The 19,757-nt window shown below is 50.8% G+C and overlaps 1 protein-coding gene across 1 annotated transcript in view; it reads right to left on the bottom strand.

Annotated features, from left to right (window-relative positions):
- LOC140427467 (CDGSH iron-sulfur domain-containing protein 1) overlaps window positions 1-18,079 on the bottom strand; it is a 45,271-nt gene extending 27,192 nt beyond the window's left edge. Inside the window, exons 1-2 of the mRNA XM_072512989.1 lie at window positions 17,749-18,079; window positions 16,235-16,434 (exon numbers count right to left, since the gene is read on the bottom strand). Of these exons, the coding sequence (XP_072369090.1) occupies window positions 16,235-16,434; window positions 17,749-17,794 (246 nt within the window). The 5' untranslated portion in view covers window positions 17,795-18,079. The remainder of the gene's footprint in view (window positions 1-16,234; window positions 16,435-17,748) is intronic.
- Between the last annotated feature and the right edge of the window lie 1,678 nt (window positions 18,080-19,757).

Raw genomic sequence — 19,757 nt, 5'->3', positions numbered from 1 at the left:
TATTTAAATCTGCAACAATAATTTTCTTCTGGGGTGTAAGTCCACACTTGTGACATAAATCTTTCAGGATCAGAGAGGTTTTCCAGCGTTATTTGTGAATTCATTGTTAAAGACTCAGGGAGCGATCTACCGCTGGAATCAGAGCGGGGCGAAGTTGGTAAATGCCAGGAGAGGCCTCCCCCAATATCCCCAAGTCGCAACGCCTTGCGAGATCTAACCAGATCTTGCAAGGTGTTGCAATCTAGGTCCCGCCTATTGTCTTAAGTGGATTTAAGAACTCACTTAACTGTGCTGACCAGATCTAATCAGCTTTTGGCATCTATCGGCCTCCCCAAGGAGACCCCAGCTGGACGCCGATTAGAACTGGCCCACATTTGGTGGAAAGTCACCTGGGGGGGGGTCTCAAAGGTTATTGAAGGCCCCTGGGTGATCAGGACTCTTCCTTTGGCATGCTGGCACTGCCAGACTGGCACCATGGCATTACCAGGGTGCCCAGGTGCCACAGTGGCATTGCCAAGGGTCAGGGCCTGAGGAGGTCCATCCCAAAAAAGGAAGGAGAGAGGGTATGAAGGTTAGGGGTGTGCAGGCGGGTATAAAGGGACCTCTGGAAGGTATAGACGGTGGGGGGCACCTGTAAGGAGGCGTGAGAAGGTCTGATAAAGGGGAGCCCTCAGTGACCCCATAGCAGGGTGCCCTCACTTGGGGGATATGTGGGATAATGCCCGTATGTGGGGGTAACGTTGCTCATGGGTGGGGGGTGGTGGATATTGGGGACCCTCAAGCTCATTTAGAGATCGGGGCACCCTTTCAAAATGGTGGCTTGATCTCGGAGGAGCTGGTCTGGTCAGCGAGTTCAGCTCCCCAGTGATGAAACAAATTCTAAGTGTGGGCTAGCCCGGAGGGAAATTCCCCAGGGCCCCAAAAATGACTGAGTGTGGTTAGATAGAACAAAGAACAAAGAAAATTACAGCACAGGAACAGGCCCTTCGGCCCTCCCAGCCTGCGTCGATCCAGATCCTTTATCTAAACCGGTCTTCTATTTTCCAAGGATCTACTTCCCTCTGTTCATATATCTGTCTTGATGCATCGTAAATGATGCTATCGTGCCCGCCTCTCCCACCTCCGCTGGCAAAGCGTTCCAGGCACCCACCACCCTCTGCGCAAAAAACTTTCCACGCCCATCTCCCTTAAACTTTCCCCCTCTCACCTTGAAATCGTGACCCCTTGTAATTGACACCCCCACTCTTGGGAAAAGCTTGTTGCTATCCACCCTGTCCATACCTCTCATAATTTTGTAGACATCAAAACAGGTCCCCCCTCAACCTCCAACTTTCCAACGAAAACAGTCCTAATCTACTCAACCTTTCTTCATAGCTAGCACCCTCCATACCAGGCAACATCCTGGTGAACCTCCTCTGCACGCTCTCTAAAGCATCCACATCCTTCTGGTAATGTGGCGACCAGAACTGCACGCAGTATTCCAAATGTGGCCTAACCAAAGTCCTATACAACTGTAACATGACCTGCCGACTCTTGTACTCAATACCCCGTCCGATGAAGGCAAGCATGCTGTATGCCTTCTTGACCACTCTATCGACCTGCGTTGCTACCTTCAGGGTACAATGGACCTGAACTCCCAGATCTCTCTGTACATCAATTATCCCCAGGACTCTTCCATTGAATGTACAGTCCGCTCTTGAATTAGATCTTCCAAAATGCATCACCTCGCATTTGCCTGGATTGAACTCCATCTGCCATTTCTCTGCCCAACTTTCCAATCCAACTATATTTTGCTGTATTCTGACAGTCCTCCTCACTACCTGCAACTCCACCAATCTTAGTATCATCTGCAAACTTGCTAATCAGACCACCTATAACTTTGTCCAGATCATTTATGTATATCACAAACAACAGTGGTCCGAGCACGGATCCCTGTGGAACACCACTAGTCACCTTTCTCCATTTTGAGACACTCCCTTCCACCACTACTCTCTGTCTCCTGGTGCCCAGCCAGTTCTTTATCCATCTAGCTAGTACACCCTGATAGTGGCAGGGAACTCGCCGACAGAGCAGAGGAGAAACGCCAACCAAACCCACCTAAAATGACACTTTGGGCGTGGTCTAACGGCCGTGTCATGCCGAGCGAGAATATGCGCGAGCCGGTTAGATTGCAGGTGGCTGAAATCGGGAACTACGCCAGGCGCTGATCAGCTTCTGATCGAAGCGGCCTGCCTCCCATTGGTGAGATCTGGATCCCGCCACAGCGAAAAAAAACAATAGCAACCAGTTAAGGCCAATCTCCATCCGATTAACAGGAAGGACACGTCTATTCAACGACCTTCCATGGTCTAACCGGCTCCCCAGAGCCCCTATGCAGGGGTGCGAGGAGTCAAGCCCCGCGGGTCCAGAATGCCACACCCTGGATACTATATATACCCAATACAGGGGCAGCTCTGGCTGCTGCCTGTCCATCCTACAGAACAACCCAGGACAGAACCCTGTTTGTGGCAATTTGGTGAAGGTCGCTTAACTCCCACTGACAATGGCGGCCGTTAGCCGCACAGCTGAAGACTATTGCTAACAGGGAATTGGCAATTCTAGTAATGTGAGCACTTCACAGCTCCCAAGTGGCTACAGGCTGTTTGTGCTCTGTGCTCCTTGCTTTTTGGCTGCAGAACTGCTTGAAGACCTGTGTTTTGTTTGTTGTTACCTTTTCTGCTTCTGAAGCCTGGGATGAGGCAAAGCGTGTGAACAGTGATGCGACCATCAATTCACACGAGACGAAGAGTTGACGTGAACAGTGGTTTTAATCAGTTAGATCTGTGCCTGCCTGCGACTGCTCTGTACTGAGTGCCACCTACAGGCTGCAGATCTATATACCTCCCCCAAGGGGGCGGAGCCATAGGCGGAGCCCACAAGGGCATCAACATAATACAGTACAATGTAAGCAATACAATGGTGACTGGTAGCAGTAATACATTCACCACATTCACCCCGTTTAAAATTGAAGTCCAGCGGGGGTGAAGTGGGCTCACAGATCGAGTCAGTCCGGCGCCTTGATCGTTCGCTGCGACTGTCTGAGCTCTGGCTTCGCTGCGGGCACGGATGTTGAACTCGTCGCTGTGGGCACGGGTGTTGGGCTCGTCAACTCTGGGAGCGTGTCGTCTGGAGCCTCATCACTGTAGGTCGGCGAGGGGGGGTGTAGACCATGTAGGGGTGGGGGCGGTGTTCGGTGTAGGAGGGGGAGATGGGTGATGGTCGCAGGGGAACCGGCGGGTGCCAGATCCCGGAGGGAGACTGTATCTTGTCGGCCGTCGTGGTGCGCCACATAGGCATACTGAGGGTTGGCGTGAAGGAGCTGGACCCTCTCGACCAGAGGGTCGGACTTATGGCTCCTCACGTGCTTTCGGAGGCGGACAGGTGTTGTCAGCTAGGACGGAAGCGAGACCCCGGAGGTGGATTTCCTGGGGAAGACAAATAGGCGGACATGAGGGGTCTCGTTCGTGGCTGTGCAGAGGAGCGACGTAATGGAGTGGAGCGCGTCGGGGAGGACCTCCTGCCAGCGGGAAACTGGTAGACTTCTAGGCCGCAGGCCAAAAGGACGGCCTTCCATACCGTCGCGTTCTCCCTCCCCACCTGTCCGTTTCCCCGGGGGTTGTAACTGGTAGTCCTGTTCGAGGCAATGCCCTTACCGAGCAGGTACTGACGCAGTTCATTGCTCATAAACGAGGAGCCCCGGTCACTGTGGACGTAAGTGGGGAAACCAAACAGGGTGAAGATGCTATGTAGGGCCTTAATGACAGTGGCCACGGCCATGTCGGGGCATGGGATGGCAAAGGGGAAACGGGAGCACTCGTTAACGACGTTAAGAAAATACACGTTGCGGTCAATGGAGGGGAGTGGCCCTTTGAAATCGGCGCTGAGGCGTTCAAAAGGGCAGGATGCCTTCACCAGGTGGGCCTTGTCTGGCCGATAGAAGTGCGGCTTGTACTCCGCGCAGACTTGGCAGTCCTTGGTCACGGCGCTGACCGCCTCGGTGGAGGGCAGCAGGTTGCGGGCTTTGATGAAGTGGAGAAGCCGGGTGACAGAGGTCATTGTGGATGGCCCGGAGTCAGTCAACCTGCGTGCTGGCGCATGTGCCATGGGACAGGGCACCTGGGGGCTCATTGAGCTTCCTTGGACGATACACAATATCGCAATTATAGGTGGACAGTTCGATTCTCCACCTCAAGATTTTATCATTCTTGATCTTGCCCTGCTGTGTGTTGTTGAACATAAAGGCTACCGATCGTTGGTCGGTGACGAATGTGAACCTCCTACCAGCCAGGTAGTGCCTCCAATGCCGCACAGCTTCCACAATGGCTTGAGCTTCTTTTTCGACCGAGGAGTGCCAAATCTCGGAGGCGTTGAGGGTACGGGAAAAAAAGGCCACGGGCCTGCCTGCCTGGTTAAGGGTAGTGGCCAGGGCGACATCTGACGCGTCGCTCTCCACTTGGAAGGGGATGGGCTCGTTCACCGCGTGCGTTGCGGCTTTGGTAATGTCTGCCTTGATGTGGCTGAAGGCCAGGCGGGCCTCAATTGTCAGGGGGAAGATGGTGGCTTTGATAAGTGGGCGGGCTTTGTCCACATAGTTGGGGACCCACTGGGCATAGTATGAAAAGAACCAGAGGCATCTTTTCAGGGCCTTGGGGCAGTGGGGGAGGGGGAGTTGCAGGAGGGGATGCATACGGTCGGGCCCGGGCCCCGAGGACTCCGTTTTCCACGACATGGCCGAGGATGGCTAGTCGGGTTGTGCGGAAACACATTCTCCTTGTTGTAGGTGAGATTGAGGGCTTGGGCGGTTTGGAGGAAGTTCTGAAGGTTAGCGTCATGGTCCTGATCATGGCCGCAGATGGTGACGTTATCCAAGTACGGAAACGTGGCCCGCAACCCGTACTGGTCCACCATTCGGTCCATCGTTCTTTGGAAGACCGTGACCCCATTGGTGACGCCGAAGGGAACCCTGAGGAAGTGGAAGAGGCGGCAGTCTGCCTCAAAGGCTGTCTTCCGGGTGGATTGGGAGCTGGTGGTATGCGGACTTCAGATCTACCATGGAGAAAACCCGGTAGTGTGCAATCTGATTCACCATGTCCGCTTTCCGGAGAAGGGGGTACGCATCGAGTTGCGTGTACCGATTTATGGTTTGGCTGTAGTCCACAACCATCCAGTTATTTTCCCCGGTCTTGACGACCACCACTTGGGCTCTCCAGGGGCTATTACTGGCCTCGATGATCCCCTCCCTCAGGAGCCGCTGGACCTCTGACTTGATAAAAGTCCTGTCCTGGACACTGTACCGCCTGCTCCTGGTGGCGACGGGTTTATAGTCGGCGGTGAGGTTTGGGAAGAGCGAAGGAGGGGTGACCTTAAGGGTCGCGAGGCTACATATGGTGAGAGGGGGTAGGGGCCCGCGAACTTCAGGGTCAGGCTCCTGAGGTTGCACTGGAAGTCCAGTCCTAACAGGAGAGGAGCGCAGAGATGGGGGAGGACATGTAGTTTAAAATTGGAGTACTCGGCGCCCTGTATCGCAAGGTTCGCGACACAGTACCCCCGGATCTGCACTAAATGTGATCCGGAAGCAAGGGAGATTGTTTGGGATGCGGGGGAAATCTGGAGAGAACAGCGCCTTACCGTGTCTGGGAGTATGAAGCTCTCCGTGCTCCCAGAGTCAAACAGACAGGGTGTTTCGTGCCCATTGACCCGGACGGTCATCATCGAGTTCCTGGGGTGCTTGGCCGTGACTGGTCGAGGGTGACAGCGCTGAGCTGCGGGTAGCCGGAGTGGTCCCAAGGTGGCGGCACCAGTCAGTCGCACGTGTCGGGCGGCATTGAAGATGGCGGCCAAGATTGCGGCCCATGTCGGTCACACTTGTCGGACGGCGTTGAAGATGGCGGCCCCCATGAGTCGCAAGTGTCAGGTACGGTTAAAGATGGCGGCCCCCACGGATAGCACGAGGCTGATGACGCATCCGAAGTGGGCGGTACCGGCAGACACGCAGCAACGCTGCAGGGTCTGCGGGCCTGTGAGCCGGTCCTGCGATTTAGGAGCTTTGGATCTGGCCAGACAGACTTTGACAAAGTGTCCTGTCTTGCCGCAGTCGCTACAGGTCCCGTTCAGAGCCGGGCAGCGTTGCCTGAGGTGCTGGTTCTGGCTGCAGAAATAGCAGGGCAGCGCCCCGGGTTGGGCGGGAAGCCGCGCGGCACAGACCTGGAAGCCGCGCGGCACAGACCTGGGACACCCTCTGGTCGGGTGTCCACGAGGGAATCACGTGGTCGGAGGGGAAAGCATTGAGGCTCTGGAAAGCTATTTCTAAGGAGGTGGATAGTTTTACCGTCTCTTCTAGGTCGAGGGCGCCCTTTTCGATCAGGCGCTGTCTGACATAGTTGGACCGGACTCCAGCCACATAGGTATCCCAGGTGGCGAGTTCCATATGCTGCGAGGCCGTGCCATCCTTGTAATTGCAGTTCCGAGCGAGTACCCTCAGGTCGCGTAGGTATTCCTCCAGTGATTCCCCGGGGCGTTGACGACGAATGGTGAGGGGATGCCGCGCGAACACTTCGTTCCCTGGCCTCACGTAGCGTCTTTTCAGGATCGCGACCGTGTCTGCGTACATGATCGCTTCCTCGATAAATACGGAGATTCGGTGGCTCACTCAGGCGTGGAGGAGACTCCGTTTCTGTACCTCTGTGACAGCGGGCGAGGAGGAGGCGGCGAAGTAGGCCTCAAAACAGCGGAGCCAGTGCGAAAAGATTCCTTTGGTTTCAGCTGCCTGTGGGTCGAGTTCCAGTCGATCAGGTTTGAGGGCGACTTCCATAGTGATATCGGAGCTGATTAAATTGATGCGACCATCAATTCACATGAGACGAAGAGTTGAAGTGAACAGTGGTTTTAATCAGCTAGATCTGTGCCTGCCTGCAACTGCTCTGTACTGAGTGTCGTCTACAGGCTGCAGATCTATATACCTCCCCTGAGGGGGTGGAGCCATAGGCGGAGCCCACAAGGGCATCAACATAATACAATACAATGTAATGCAATACAATGGTGAATGGTAGCAGTAATACATTCACCACAAACAAGCCTACTACCAGTCTGAAAAAGGGAAGAGGTGCATTCTCACTCCTCTGTTTTGTTTTATGAGACTGTGGCTTCAGGTACTGACTGTTCCTGTTTTGAGATTCTGCTACAGGAAGGTGCCAGAGGAGAGGAGGAAGCCTGCCTGCTACTGCAATGCCTGGGGCTCTGTTTCTGCTTTTTGACCAGGAGTGAGGCAAGGGGAGGATTTTGGTTGGCCCACTACACGTGGCTGGAAGAGAAAGATGGAAGAGGGTTTGCTCTTGCAGTTTGTTGATATTTTCGCTGGAATATTTTGTTTATTGACTTTTGATTTTATTTACTGACTTAGGTCTGGAACTATGTGTCACTTGTGAATGTGATCAAATGCCGGTACCACAGGATGGATGGGATGGTGGGGGGTGTTCGACTGAGCAGCTCGAAGGTTGTCGGGATGCCTTTGTGGACTACTGGTGGCTTTTTGTGTTAGTGGCTATCTGCTGTTCCCGGTTTGGGAGCTATGCAGGTTGCTGGTGTTATTTTTTTTGTTTCCTTTTGGCATTTTGATTGTACTGTTGCCTTTTAGTGGTTTCTGTGTTTGCTCTGTAATTTGCTTTGACGTTTGTACAATGGCATCGTTCTTGGACTGAACTGTGCCCCCTCCTAGGAGGGGAGGGGTATTCTCTCCCTCGTCTGGTGTATCTTCTTCCAATGGACGGTGACACACACACACACACACACAAATGCAGATATTTGCTCATATACTCCTTCACACACGCACACTCTCGTCGACATGCATGCACTGTTTTCTACACTCATGCTTTCCTGTATTACACGTTGGGTGCCTCTCCACTGCTGTGGGGTTGCTGCTGGGTCTGTGTGCATGTGCTGGCTTACATGCTTGTGGCTTTGTTTCTTGTTCATTATTTATTGGGTTTTGATTACGGTGGATAGTGGATAATTTAGTGAATTGCTGTTTGTTCTGTATTCTGCTTTTTTTTTGTATTATTGTTATTAAACTAAAATATACCCAAGTAGATTCCCGTGGGTAGGCACGCCATGTCACAGACGAGTGCTACTGCCTAGCATTCCAATCACAGAGGGTGAGGCCTGGACACGATGCCTGAACTCTGGAGGCATCCACACCACAGAAGCAGCAGCCAACATTCAAACACCCAAAGTTGGGCCGCAACACCTGTGACATCCCCGAGGCCAGAGGGTGTGTTGTGGACCGGTGAGAAAACCAACACCCAGTCCAGGTAACATTACAAGCAGGTGTCTGGGAAATGGGGTCCGGTGCCCAGGGGCCTATGCTGCGGCTGGGGAGGGGTATCTTCAAGGCATGTTGGATGGCACCTGGAGGGATGGCAGGGGATGTAGGGGTGGGGAGGCATGGGGGACCTGTGGGTCCTGAGGTGGAAGCCATAACTCAGTCGTTCTGTCACCTTCTTCAATTCCTTACAGCTATCACATTATGGATGATATTGTGGACCCAGCAGAAGCTGCCCCCGCAGTGCCAGTGACAGTGCAGGTGGCCAGGTGCTGGAGAAGGCAGCAGCATTAACAGAGGCTTAGGGCAGTGGTCCATGTGCAAGGGCTCGCACCATACCCGGAGGACCAGGCCACCCATCAGGCCAGGGAGGGACCCAGATGGAGAGTCTGGCAAAGGCCCAAAGTGTACAGGCATCACTGGTCTTTTGAACAGATGATGCCAGACAGCATGTGCCGCAGGAGGCTCCGCATCAACAAGGAAACGGTGTGGCAACTGTGTTACGTCCTTGCGGACTTGGCACATTGTGGAGGATACCTGCTTTCAATGACTGTAAACGTCACTGCAGCCCAGACATTTTACACTTCAATATCGTTCCAGGTCTTAAGCAAGGACTTTTGTGGCATTTCCCTACCAACGGCCCATAAGTCATGGATGCCCTGTTTGCTCGGGTAGCCGACTATATCCACTTTGACCTGGTCCAAGCCCAATAAGATGCCCTGCCATCACCGGGATGCCCCAGGTCCAGGGGTAATAGATGGCACGCATGTCACCTTGTGCTCACTGGGTGGCCCGGAAGCGTCCTTCATCAACAGGAAGGGGTTCAACTCCGTAAACATGTGCAACCACCACCTCAAGATCATGCACCTGTGCGCACGCTTCCCAGGGAGCGGGCACGACAGCATCCTTGGGCAGTCCAAGATCCCTGGTGTCTTTGAGGGTCACCCTAAGATGGCCGGGTGGCTCTTGGGAGGATAAAGGGTACCTGCTGAGATCCTGGCTATTGATGCCATTAGGGAGGCCAGAGACCATTGCGGAGACCCGCAATGAGTGGTGCAAAGGATTTATTAAAATACTGGTCCGATACCTCGACTGCTCTGGTGGTGCTCTGCAGTACACCCCCTGGAGGGTCGCCCACTTTGTGGTGGTCTGCTGTGCTCTCCACAACCTGGCACAACAGTAGGGCAATATGCCGGAGATGGAGGAGGAGGCACATGCGGCCACATCAGAAGAGGAAAACGAGGACAGCCCGGGGCGGACCCTCAGGACTAGCCGGAAGGTGGAGGACAAGTAACGACAGCGAGAGTCCAGCATGCCTAAGGACCAGGAAGACCCACTTCCCACAGGACGTGGCTACACCCGTCATCTAACTCCCTTCCCACTGCCCCCCCCCACACCAGTGCCGACCCCCCTCACCCGGTCTGCCTCATACTTCCCCCTCCAACAATCCCCCACCCACTCATTACTTGCCCCCTTCCCTCACACCCCCTAATCACTCTGTTCCATCTTCCGAGGGTCTGTTTTACATCACACCAGGGTGATGGGCCTGTGCTGGCACTGTCAGCAGGTCAATATGCAAGGCAGGAGGGTGATGATAACCCTCTGAGCTGAGCTCTGGTGCTCCTCAATCTGTGCCATAGTCTGACACTTTCTGCCAAGTGCGCGCTCACACCCATCACCCGCACATGGTATGCCTTGGGGGAGTGGGGGGCTTCCTACGGCCTTTGGCCTGGCGGGAGTCCTCTGGGGGTGTCGGGGGCCGGAGTTCCCCACCCAACTTGGTGGTGCCACCCTGTTCCACATGCTGACTCCGAGATGCGGGGGGGGGGGGGGGGGGGGGGGGGGGGGGGGGGAGGAAATCAGGCGACCGCCATAGTCTCCCTGTAGGGAGGCTCCAGATTGGCCTGCAGCACTCCCTCCTCCCGGTCAGTGCTCATAGGATCCTGGGGGTCACCTTGGAATGGAGGAGCAGCTGGATTGAGCTCCAGGAGCCCCTGCGCCATCTGGATCTGCCAGCCCTGGCGGCTCCCCATTGCCTGCACAGTGGTGTCAATGCCCTCAGAGATGCCCCTCTGTGACCAGGCTATGCTCTGGAGCGCCTCGGCAATGCTCACCTGCAACTTGGACATGCTCCACAGAGCCTCAGCAAGATCCACCCGAGACTGGGACACATCCCCCTGTCACTGGTACATGCTCTGGTGCGCCTCGGCAATGCACACCTGAGACTGGGACAATCTCCACATTGCCTCTGCAAGGCCCACCTGTGTCAGAGACAGGTCCCTCAGCGACTCGGATATGCTGTCGAGTCATTCAGCCGTGATCATCACTGACTGAGCAACTCCATGGATACCACCACTCATGGTGCTGACGTTGTGCTCCAAGCTCTCCACTACAGTCGCCACTCCTGTGTTGGTCTCGGTGCCATGCAGTGCCGGCGAATCTCCTGTGCCCATAGCCTCTGGGACTCCTCCACTATGGGTCTGCTGGAGTGTCGCTGACATCCCCCTCTGAATTTCAGAGCTGCACCCTTGCGACTGCATCAGCTCCGGGATAGCGTGGTCCAGAGGCTCAAGATCTGACTGGGACCCAGCTGGGTCCTGGAATGCAGCTTACTTCCAACTGCTGTCTCCCCTAGATGCTCGTGCCTCCACCTAATGTTCATCAGCAACTGTATGGTGCTCACTAGATTGTGCTCCAGAAGCAGCATGTTGGGGGAGCGGCTGGGCAGGGGTAGGGTGTGCTGGTGGGTACCAGGGCGTGTTGGGGCACACATGTGGTATTGTGCTTGGGGGTCGTGTGGGGGAGGGGCAAGCAGGACCAGTGTCATGGGGCTGATGCCAACTCACCTGTGCAGCCCGGTGGAGGTCATTTAGCTTCTAGCAGCACTGGGTGGTGGTCCTACTGGTGACACTCCCCAAGCTGATGGCCTGTGCTACTGCCTCCCAAGACCCAGGAAATACCAGTTCTGCTCATAGCTCCTGAGATGGCAGCTTGATGAGCTCCAGCAACTTTCAGTACACACAGTGAAAACTTTCAGCCAGATCAAACAATTCAAATAAAGTTCCAAACACTTTTCCTTGCCTCTTGACACAACTCCCCCTCCACTCCACTCTCTGGGTTATTGTAGAGGGCTCCTGATTCGCAGCTACCTCTCAGAAATTGAGTGACATCTACCTTGGGGCCTTCTCTCATAGCCTGAATAAGCTTAATTGAAGCTTTAGTAGGCACAAGTTTGGCCCGTCTCTGCACCCTTTCCCAACCCGCTCAAAATGGCTGCTGCTGGAGGCAGGACTTTTGGTTGCACTGCTCAGCCATGTTATTGTCAGTCCATCTTCATTCCGTCTCAATTCCGGATCGGAAAATCCAGTCCTGACTATTGAGTGATCAAAGGTAAGAGGCAGCAGCTGTTGATTCCACTTATGAGCACCACAAGAAGCTATTTGAAGAACTGAGGGAAACAAGACTTAACATCCCAAAGGAACTGAAAAGATGATGTAATGATTAAGTGATTCAGCCATTAAACTGTGAAAGAAATGCAGCATAAATAAGGTCTGACTATGCAGTTTGAAAGACCTGCTTGCAGAAAGGAATGAGGAGTAACAATAGATTTGGTAGCTGACGGAGCTAAATGAAGAGTAGGAAATTGAGAACACACACATTGAAAGAGTCAAGAGAATGAACAATTTGAAAGTGAACTATACAGCCACAAGCATAGTATTGAATGGAGATCATATGATAACTTTCCTCGAAATGCACAATACCAGTGTGATGAAATGGGTATACTTTACATTTTGTGTAAAGGTTGTGTCTGTGTGTGCCCAGGGTTAATCAAAGGAGAGGTTTTTGGAGTCAAATAGTCTGTGGAGTATAACAAGGGATGAAAGAGTAAAGGTGTTACTGTTTTACATTTGTAATGAGGTTTTCTGGTGGGTTTTTATTTACAGGTAAACAGAGTAGGTTTGAAATTTACATTTGTGATTAAGTGTTGAAATTGCTGTGATTATTATTGCATTTCAAAAAGGTTCAAAGGTGACAAGGAATATTTGCATTTTACGGGAAATTTGAGAGTAATCCAGGGTAGACATTTCAAATTTTACTGATCCAAAATAGAGGGAAACATGCAAGGTTCCCAAATATTAAAAACCAAGTTCAAATGGATTTGTAAAGACAATGTAAAGCAAACCTGAAAGATAAAATGAATATTTCCGAGAACAGGTTTTCAGCTGGAGTGGTGAGGAAAGCCCACTGAAGACCAGCTTCTTTGAGTTGCAGTTGCTGAAAAGCTTTGAAAGTTGTTAATTGAGAAAGGCAACTTGCAAAGTAGTTTGTTTGAATTTGCTTTTGCAAACCACATCAACAGGCTTTGGTTCTGGAAGTCGCAGAATGCACTTCTATTTTCAGTGAAAAGTAATTTCACGACTTGGGTTACGTTTCCTGGATTTTACAGTTGCAAATCTCGAAGGCCGTTGCCAAAACGTTAGTTTCATTGCATACCTTTTGTCAGTCATTTTGGGGGGAGGAGGGGGGCTATCTTATAAGCTCTTTTCTAACTGCATATTTTTATCTTGTGTTTAAATTTTTTTTTAAGAATACTTTTATTGGAAGTTTTCCATTTCACAGAGAAGACCAGCAAATATTCATAAACAATTGACAATCGTTGTAATTGTTACAGTCAGTGTCTCCTTTCATACAGTTAATGAAAATAAAAGAATAGCAAAAAACTGGGGGATCTCACGATAAGCAATGAGCATGTGGCACTTTGGTGCACATCCTCCTCCACAGGACAACAAGAACAGAGCTACACAATATAAGTGATCCCTTATGGGGTAAAATGCAACCAATCCAGATGTAACTCAGCATCCCAAGACCTCCAAGCAATGAAAGGATACTACCCCTCCAAAAAAGGGGACGACAACAGAATACCACCATCAGAACAAGACATATCTCATATACAGGAGCCAATGAGCCAAAGCACCCTACACAATTGACCTCACTCCTCTGTAGCCAAATCAGCTTTTCAGCAACTGCAACCATTCAGGCCCCACCATCATCACGAATCATAGAATTTACAGTGCAGGAGGCCATTCGGCCCATTGCGTCTGCACCGACCCATTTAAGCCCTCACTTCCACCCTATCCCCAACCCAATAACCCCTCTTAACTTTTTTGGACACTTAAGGGCAATTTAGCATGGCCAATCCATCTAACCTGCACGTCTTTGGACTGTGGGAGGAAACCGGAACACCCGGAGGGAACCCACGCAGACACAGGGAGAATGTGCAGACTCCGCACAGACAGTGACCCAGCAGGGAATCGAACCTGGGACCCTGGCGCTGTGAAGCCACAATACTAACTACTATGTTACCGTGCTGCCCTTTTTTTTTTTAACCTCCTCAGTGAAGTGAGATATCGGGCGCCCTTTTTAAATAGTGTCCCAATCTCTCGAGCCCCTGATGCGATCCCTGAACCCCCCCCCCCCCCCCAAGCCACATTGAGGTGATCCCCTCACCGCCCCGCCCCCCCCCCCAGCATCCGCTCACATCTTGGCAGGGCACACCTGGTTCGATCACCGCCATGCCAAAAAAGCCACCTAGACACCTTGGCAGTGCCAGGGCACCATGCTGGCACCAGTAGTGCCAGGGTATCACCCTGCCCAGAGGACATGCACCTGGCGGCCTCCAATTTCCTGGGAGACCCGCACAAGTGCAGTCCCATCCGGTCCCCATTGTGGGGACCAGTACTGAACAACGCTTGCCCGAGGTCTCCAAGCCATAACTCCACCTAACCTTTTTGGACACTAAGGGCAATTTAGCATGGCCAATCCACCTAACCAGAACATCTTTGAACTGTGGGAGGAAATCGGAGCACCCAGAAGAAACCCACGCAGACACGGGGAGAAGAGACAGTGACCCAAGCCAGGAATCGAACCTGGGACCCTGGAGCTGTGAAGCAACAGTGCGAACCACTTTGCTACCATTTTCTAGCAAGAAAATTCCACCATCAAGGAGAAGACGAATCGCCAAACCATCCATCAACAGGATGACTTGGGATGGAATACAACTCTCCTCCTTCTGACACGGTAAGTGAAACCCTCTTGAATCAAATATAGCAAATCAGGACCTGTATCAGCACCTCACCCACCCAGATAAAGAAAGGAAACCCCAGAGAGAGGAACAACAGGATTAGCCAATAGGTGTTAGTCATGGTCTTGCAATGTATACTTTTGCAGAAAGGATACTAGGAACAGATCAGCCTAACCTCATAATCAATAGGTTACTGCACCTCCAGGACTGATCCAGCCTCAAGAAGGAGCACAGTCTGGAAGTCCCTATATATGACCACTTGAAGGAGTGCACCCTACTCCTCCATCCAGCTTAATCTCCAACTGAAGAAAGACTCAGGCCCCGCAGTCAACAGGATAGTATCTCCTGAGGGGAATCATCTAACAAAGAAAAGCAGTCCAGAGATCCCCAAAAGAAGGCAACTCATGGGAGGGTGGCCTACTCCTCCGTCCAACATTTCCCCACCTGACTCAGATAAACACAGTTACTGCTGCCCTAACCTACTTAAATTGACCTAACTTAGGCCTCGCCACCAACAAGAACATTGTTCATATTATTTTTTCTATGCAAGCTGCCTGACCTCGAGTATTTCCAGCACTTTGTTTTTATTTTAGGTCAAAAATTATATTGATCAATATGTTTGAAAGTATTAGATAACGGAGATGGTAAATATTGAATTTTAGCAGAATTGTAGCCTTATTACTGCATTGAGATTTTTTAAAAAATAGCTGGTTCCAGCAGCAGTTGCATTTTAAAGATTAAAAATCTCCCTCACTAAAAGTGTAACACTGAACCATCATAGTGTAGGCCTCCAGGCATATTTTTTATTTTTTTTATTTTTTATTTTTTTCATAGAATTTACAGAGCAGAAGGAGGCCACTCGGCCCATCGAGTCTGCACCAGCTCCTGGAAAGAGCACCCTACCCAAGGTCAACACCGCCACCCTATCCCCATAACCCAGTAATCCCATAACCCAGTAACCCCATAACCCCACCCAACACTAAGGGCAATTTTGGACACTAAGGGCAATTTATCACGGCCAATCCACCTAACCTACCTATCTATTGAAAACTCAACAGTTGCTGTTCATAAAAGGTTCTGCTCAAATTTTGATAAAGGGGAATAAAAATGAACATTAAATATTATCCTCAATTTAACTATATAAGCAGGAATTATTATGAGCTGACCTGGAATTTTCTCATACAATCTCCTTTTCTAGCTTCACATTATAAAAGGCTGGCACAGTTGTTGTAAAGGAAAGAACTTGCAGGGATATAGCACTCTTCCCCATCTTCAAACGGCACAGTGTTGTCCAGCCAAGTAAACATTTATTGTTGAAGTGATGCCATTTCAAGGAAGTTTACAATACAACACTCCCAGTGCAAAGCTTTGCCTACCAGGTGTGCATATCAGCAATGGCGATAGTTTTGCACCCATGGAACCGTATGATCCTCTTAAAATTAACCCCATTATTTTAAGGGACATTATAAATTTGAAACAAAGAAACATTCTTTTTAAAATCTGAGAAAAGTTTGGACCAAACATCTTGTATTATTTCACTCAAGAGTTGGGGCAATCTAGGACTTTATTTACAGAATAATCTTGGCGATATTGCACATCGATAATGGGCTGTAGACTAAACTATGTGACATTGGAAAATGTTGGTCTTATTTTTCTTAATCACTTATAAAAGAATCTCTGCTCAGTTGCAGCAACACACTGCCAATGCTGTCCAAAGATAGAACCCTGGGCAACCTTACTTATTCAGATTTGTTCCTCATACTTCTCTTAATGGTTAAACAACAAAAATCACTAACCTTGTCAGATCTCCAACATCTGCAAAAGGCTGTTTTATCACCCAAATCTTCTATATCAAAACTATCAACCACCTGAGCAACATCTTTCTTGATTACTTTGTTCACTCTGCCGTTTTTTCCTATTTTACTTCTAATAATTCGATACAGGAAATAGCCACTAATGATTACTCCAAAAGTTAGTGGAAATACAATCCAGCGAGCTATAATTAGAAAAATATTAATTAATGCTACTTAATCAGATTTTAACACAGTACAGATTACCTAACATTTTCTTTTGTGCATGTCATTCTATCAATTTAACACAGTTTTCCAGTGATTTAAGCAATTACAGATTTATTTCCTCTTTTACCAGGATGCTAGTTGGCTACAACTCAACTTTGTTTTTATGCAACAGGTAACACCATCCCTAGAGGCCAAAAAACTTTCTAGTTTGGGAAAATGGATCATGCAAAGTAGTGTAACTTTAGCATGTAACTTTACACTTAAATTCAAGGTGTAAATATTATATACATAATGCTTTTGAAGAATTACATTTCTTTTACATGTGCAATATCTTAAAGTGGGAATTTGGGCCAGAAAACCAAGTGCCAATTATTGACAAAAAAACAACATTGCAAGGCCATGGTGCACGCTTAGTTCCCCATGCATATTAATGCCAATCACATTTCCCTGGAAAGGCCAACAATGAGGACATTATCTTCTGCCGAAAATGTCCATAAAACTTTAATCTTAAAGTCGTGTTTTAATTGGAAAAATTGCTGATTAAATCACTGATTACAATCCATGCAGCAGTTATACTGCTCCTGTTTCTAAACTAGTAGCAGTTTTCATCAACTTTCGTTTTATTCGTTCTTAAAACTTAAGTTCTGCATATTAACCTCCAAGAGTAGCTTATTTTTTAAAAAACCTAATTAAAGTCGCCGTAGTCCCAGGTGACCAAAGGCTGCTTTCCCCTTTTGAGGTAGAGAGCTGACTGGTGGTGGTTTAACCTGAGGCACACCACACCTCAGGCGAGGGCAAGGTTGAGAAGGCGGAACAAATTAGCGTCCAGTTCTAAACCCAGCAACTCAAAAAAACTAAATGCCCGTTGACTTTTCTCAAGGAAATGCATTTTACCAGTTTAAATTTAGAACATTTAGAATTGATTACAATACACCATGTGATGCATTCGTGCTCGAAGGACCGCAGGAAAATACAAATAATAAATTCTTCTGGCCTCCTTCGGAGAGGCAGATGAGATGTCAGGAGTGTGAAATTTCAGATAACAGAAGGGAAATGATTGTTCTGGTAGGACTGAAGCAAAGCAAGCTGTCACGCGGTTGGAGTGGGTTTTAAAAAAAAACCACAGACAACAGTAGAGGGCAAATAACGCTTCTCGCGAAATAAACCAGCCGGGGGTTATTAGTTTCTATCCCTTGGCCGCGGGAAAGGGAGTGATTTGTTGATAACAGGGATGTGGCAGGTGCCCAATTTCCTGCAGGCGGTTAGGACTGGAGGCGCGCGAGCGCACACACATTTCAACGACAAACCGCTGCTCTCCATCTTCTCCGCTTCCGCCATGGCGACCGTCGCTCTGCCCCTCCTCCGGTGTAAACAGCCCCGAGTGATCCTCCCCTCCCCCGCAGACTTGTTCCGGACCAACCCGCCGCCAGTGCTGCAGGTGGAGGAGCTGCTGTTCCGTCACGTGGATTCCAAGGCAACAATTTGAAAAGGATCTGGCACCGAGTCGACGGGCCGATAGGCCTCCCTCTGTGCCAATTCCCTCTCCCCCCTCGTTTCTATTAACAGGCAGGGAGCCTGTGGCCGCAATCAGGCTGTCACAGCAGGATTGGAAGGTGCTCTCCAGAGCTGAGACTTTGCAGCCAACAGGAAGGGCTCCTTGTTTGCATATGCCAGGCAAGTGGCACTTGTTTTATGTGCACCCCGCCCCCCCTTTTTTTGCCTACTGGCTGGTAGCTTACTAACTCAATTGTATCCAAACTGATTCTGTGTCTGCCCTTTTTATATTTCCTCTCATATATATATATATATATATATGTGTGTGTGCCCACGTGAGTTTATTGCCACACCAATGGGGTGCCATTTTTCTTTGATAATGATACTGCCTCTTATAAGAAAATTCTATCCTTCCAGATGAATATTCGGTTGTTTGAATTTACTCCACCACATCTTTAGTAATGCCCCCTTCAAGACACTCCAGGTCAAACATTGGGTGGGATTCTCTGTTGGCTGACGCTGAAATTGTGAACGCGATTGGGCGGAGAATCGGTTCTGACACCGAAATCGCGGCGGGCGCCGATTTGACACAAAATCGGAATTCTTTGTCGCCTCGACAGCGGCATCAATGCGTTCGGAAATGCATGTATAGTAGATACAGTTTGCATATCATTAGCGGGCCTGACCCGGTATTTTCCGAGGCCTCCACAATTCTCCGCCTCCAATGGGTCGAATTTCTGACGGCGTGGTTCACTTGTGCTTTTAAATATCGTGAAACTAGCATCATGGATGCATCGTGGGCTGCCAGGCCGGATTCTGGCTGGGGTGGGAGGGGCCCTGCCAGTGTTTGGGGGTGGGGGTTTGCTAACGGGAATGGGCTAAGTGGCCAGGGTGACCCCCTACAGGACTGCGCATTGCCGCGGCCTGCAAGGCAGACATCTTGCTGCGCACTCCACTGACCACCCACCTTGGCTTTTAGTTCTGTAGAGTGACACCAGCTGTATTGGTGCCCCAACGCTGCCCCCCACCTGGCCACCACCTGCCGGCCCACCCAGAGCAACGGCCCCTGTAGCCCCTACAGGGGCCGCGGAGAGTACTGCTGGTAAGAGCAGTGCCAGTTGACGGTACGCGTGGCATCAAGGATGGGTGCCTGGGCCAGAGTACCCATGGTGCCGGGCAACAAAGGGGCTGTGGGTGTGGAGATGGGGGGGCAGACATGCGGGTGCAGAGCCCGCAGTGCCAACTGGGGCGACCATGTAGCCCGGTAGAGCTGGTTGGGCATGGGGGCACGCACCATGTTAACATGTCGGCTAACACCCACTGCAGACAATGGATATTGGAATTCAACCAGCAATGGTGGCCTTCTTCCTAGTCGCCGCAGCCCTGGGGAATGGCATGCGGCTGTACGAGCTGGCGCTGTTCGAGGAGGAGGAAGCTGAAGCAGTGAAGCATGCAGCAGCAGTGCGTGCAGCAGGGGGACAGGATGTAGCCGCCAATGATGGAGAGCCAGCCACCCAACAGGCCGTGGAGGAGGAGATGTCAAGGAGGCGCCTATCATTCGAGGACCTGCGGGACCAGGCAAGCCGTCGAAGACTCCGGCTGAGCAGAGAGTCAGTGCATATCTGCCAGATGATGGCACACCTGGCACCGCGGGGGTATGGGGGAGGACACCTGCTCCCAGTGGCAGTCAAGGTGACGGTCGCCCTGAACATTAACGCCACGGGGTCCTTCCAGGCAGTGAGTGGTCCCCTGTCCGGGATCTCACAGACCTTCGGTGCACAGGTGCATCAGTGCCGTCGCGGTGGCC

The sequence above is a fragment of the Scyliorhinus torazame genome, chromosome 7, assembly GCF_047496885.1.
Source record: "Scyliorhinus torazame isolate Kashiwa2021f chromosome 7, sScyTor2.1, whole genome shotgun sequence".
Taxonomy (NCBI): domain Eukaryota; kingdom Metazoa; phylum Chordata; class Chondrichthyes; order Carcharhiniformes; family Scyliorhinidae; genus Scyliorhinus; species Scyliorhinus torazame.
The sequence above is the reverse complement of the archived record's forward strand: the minus strand, read 5'-3'. Positions and strand labels throughout refer to the sequence as shown.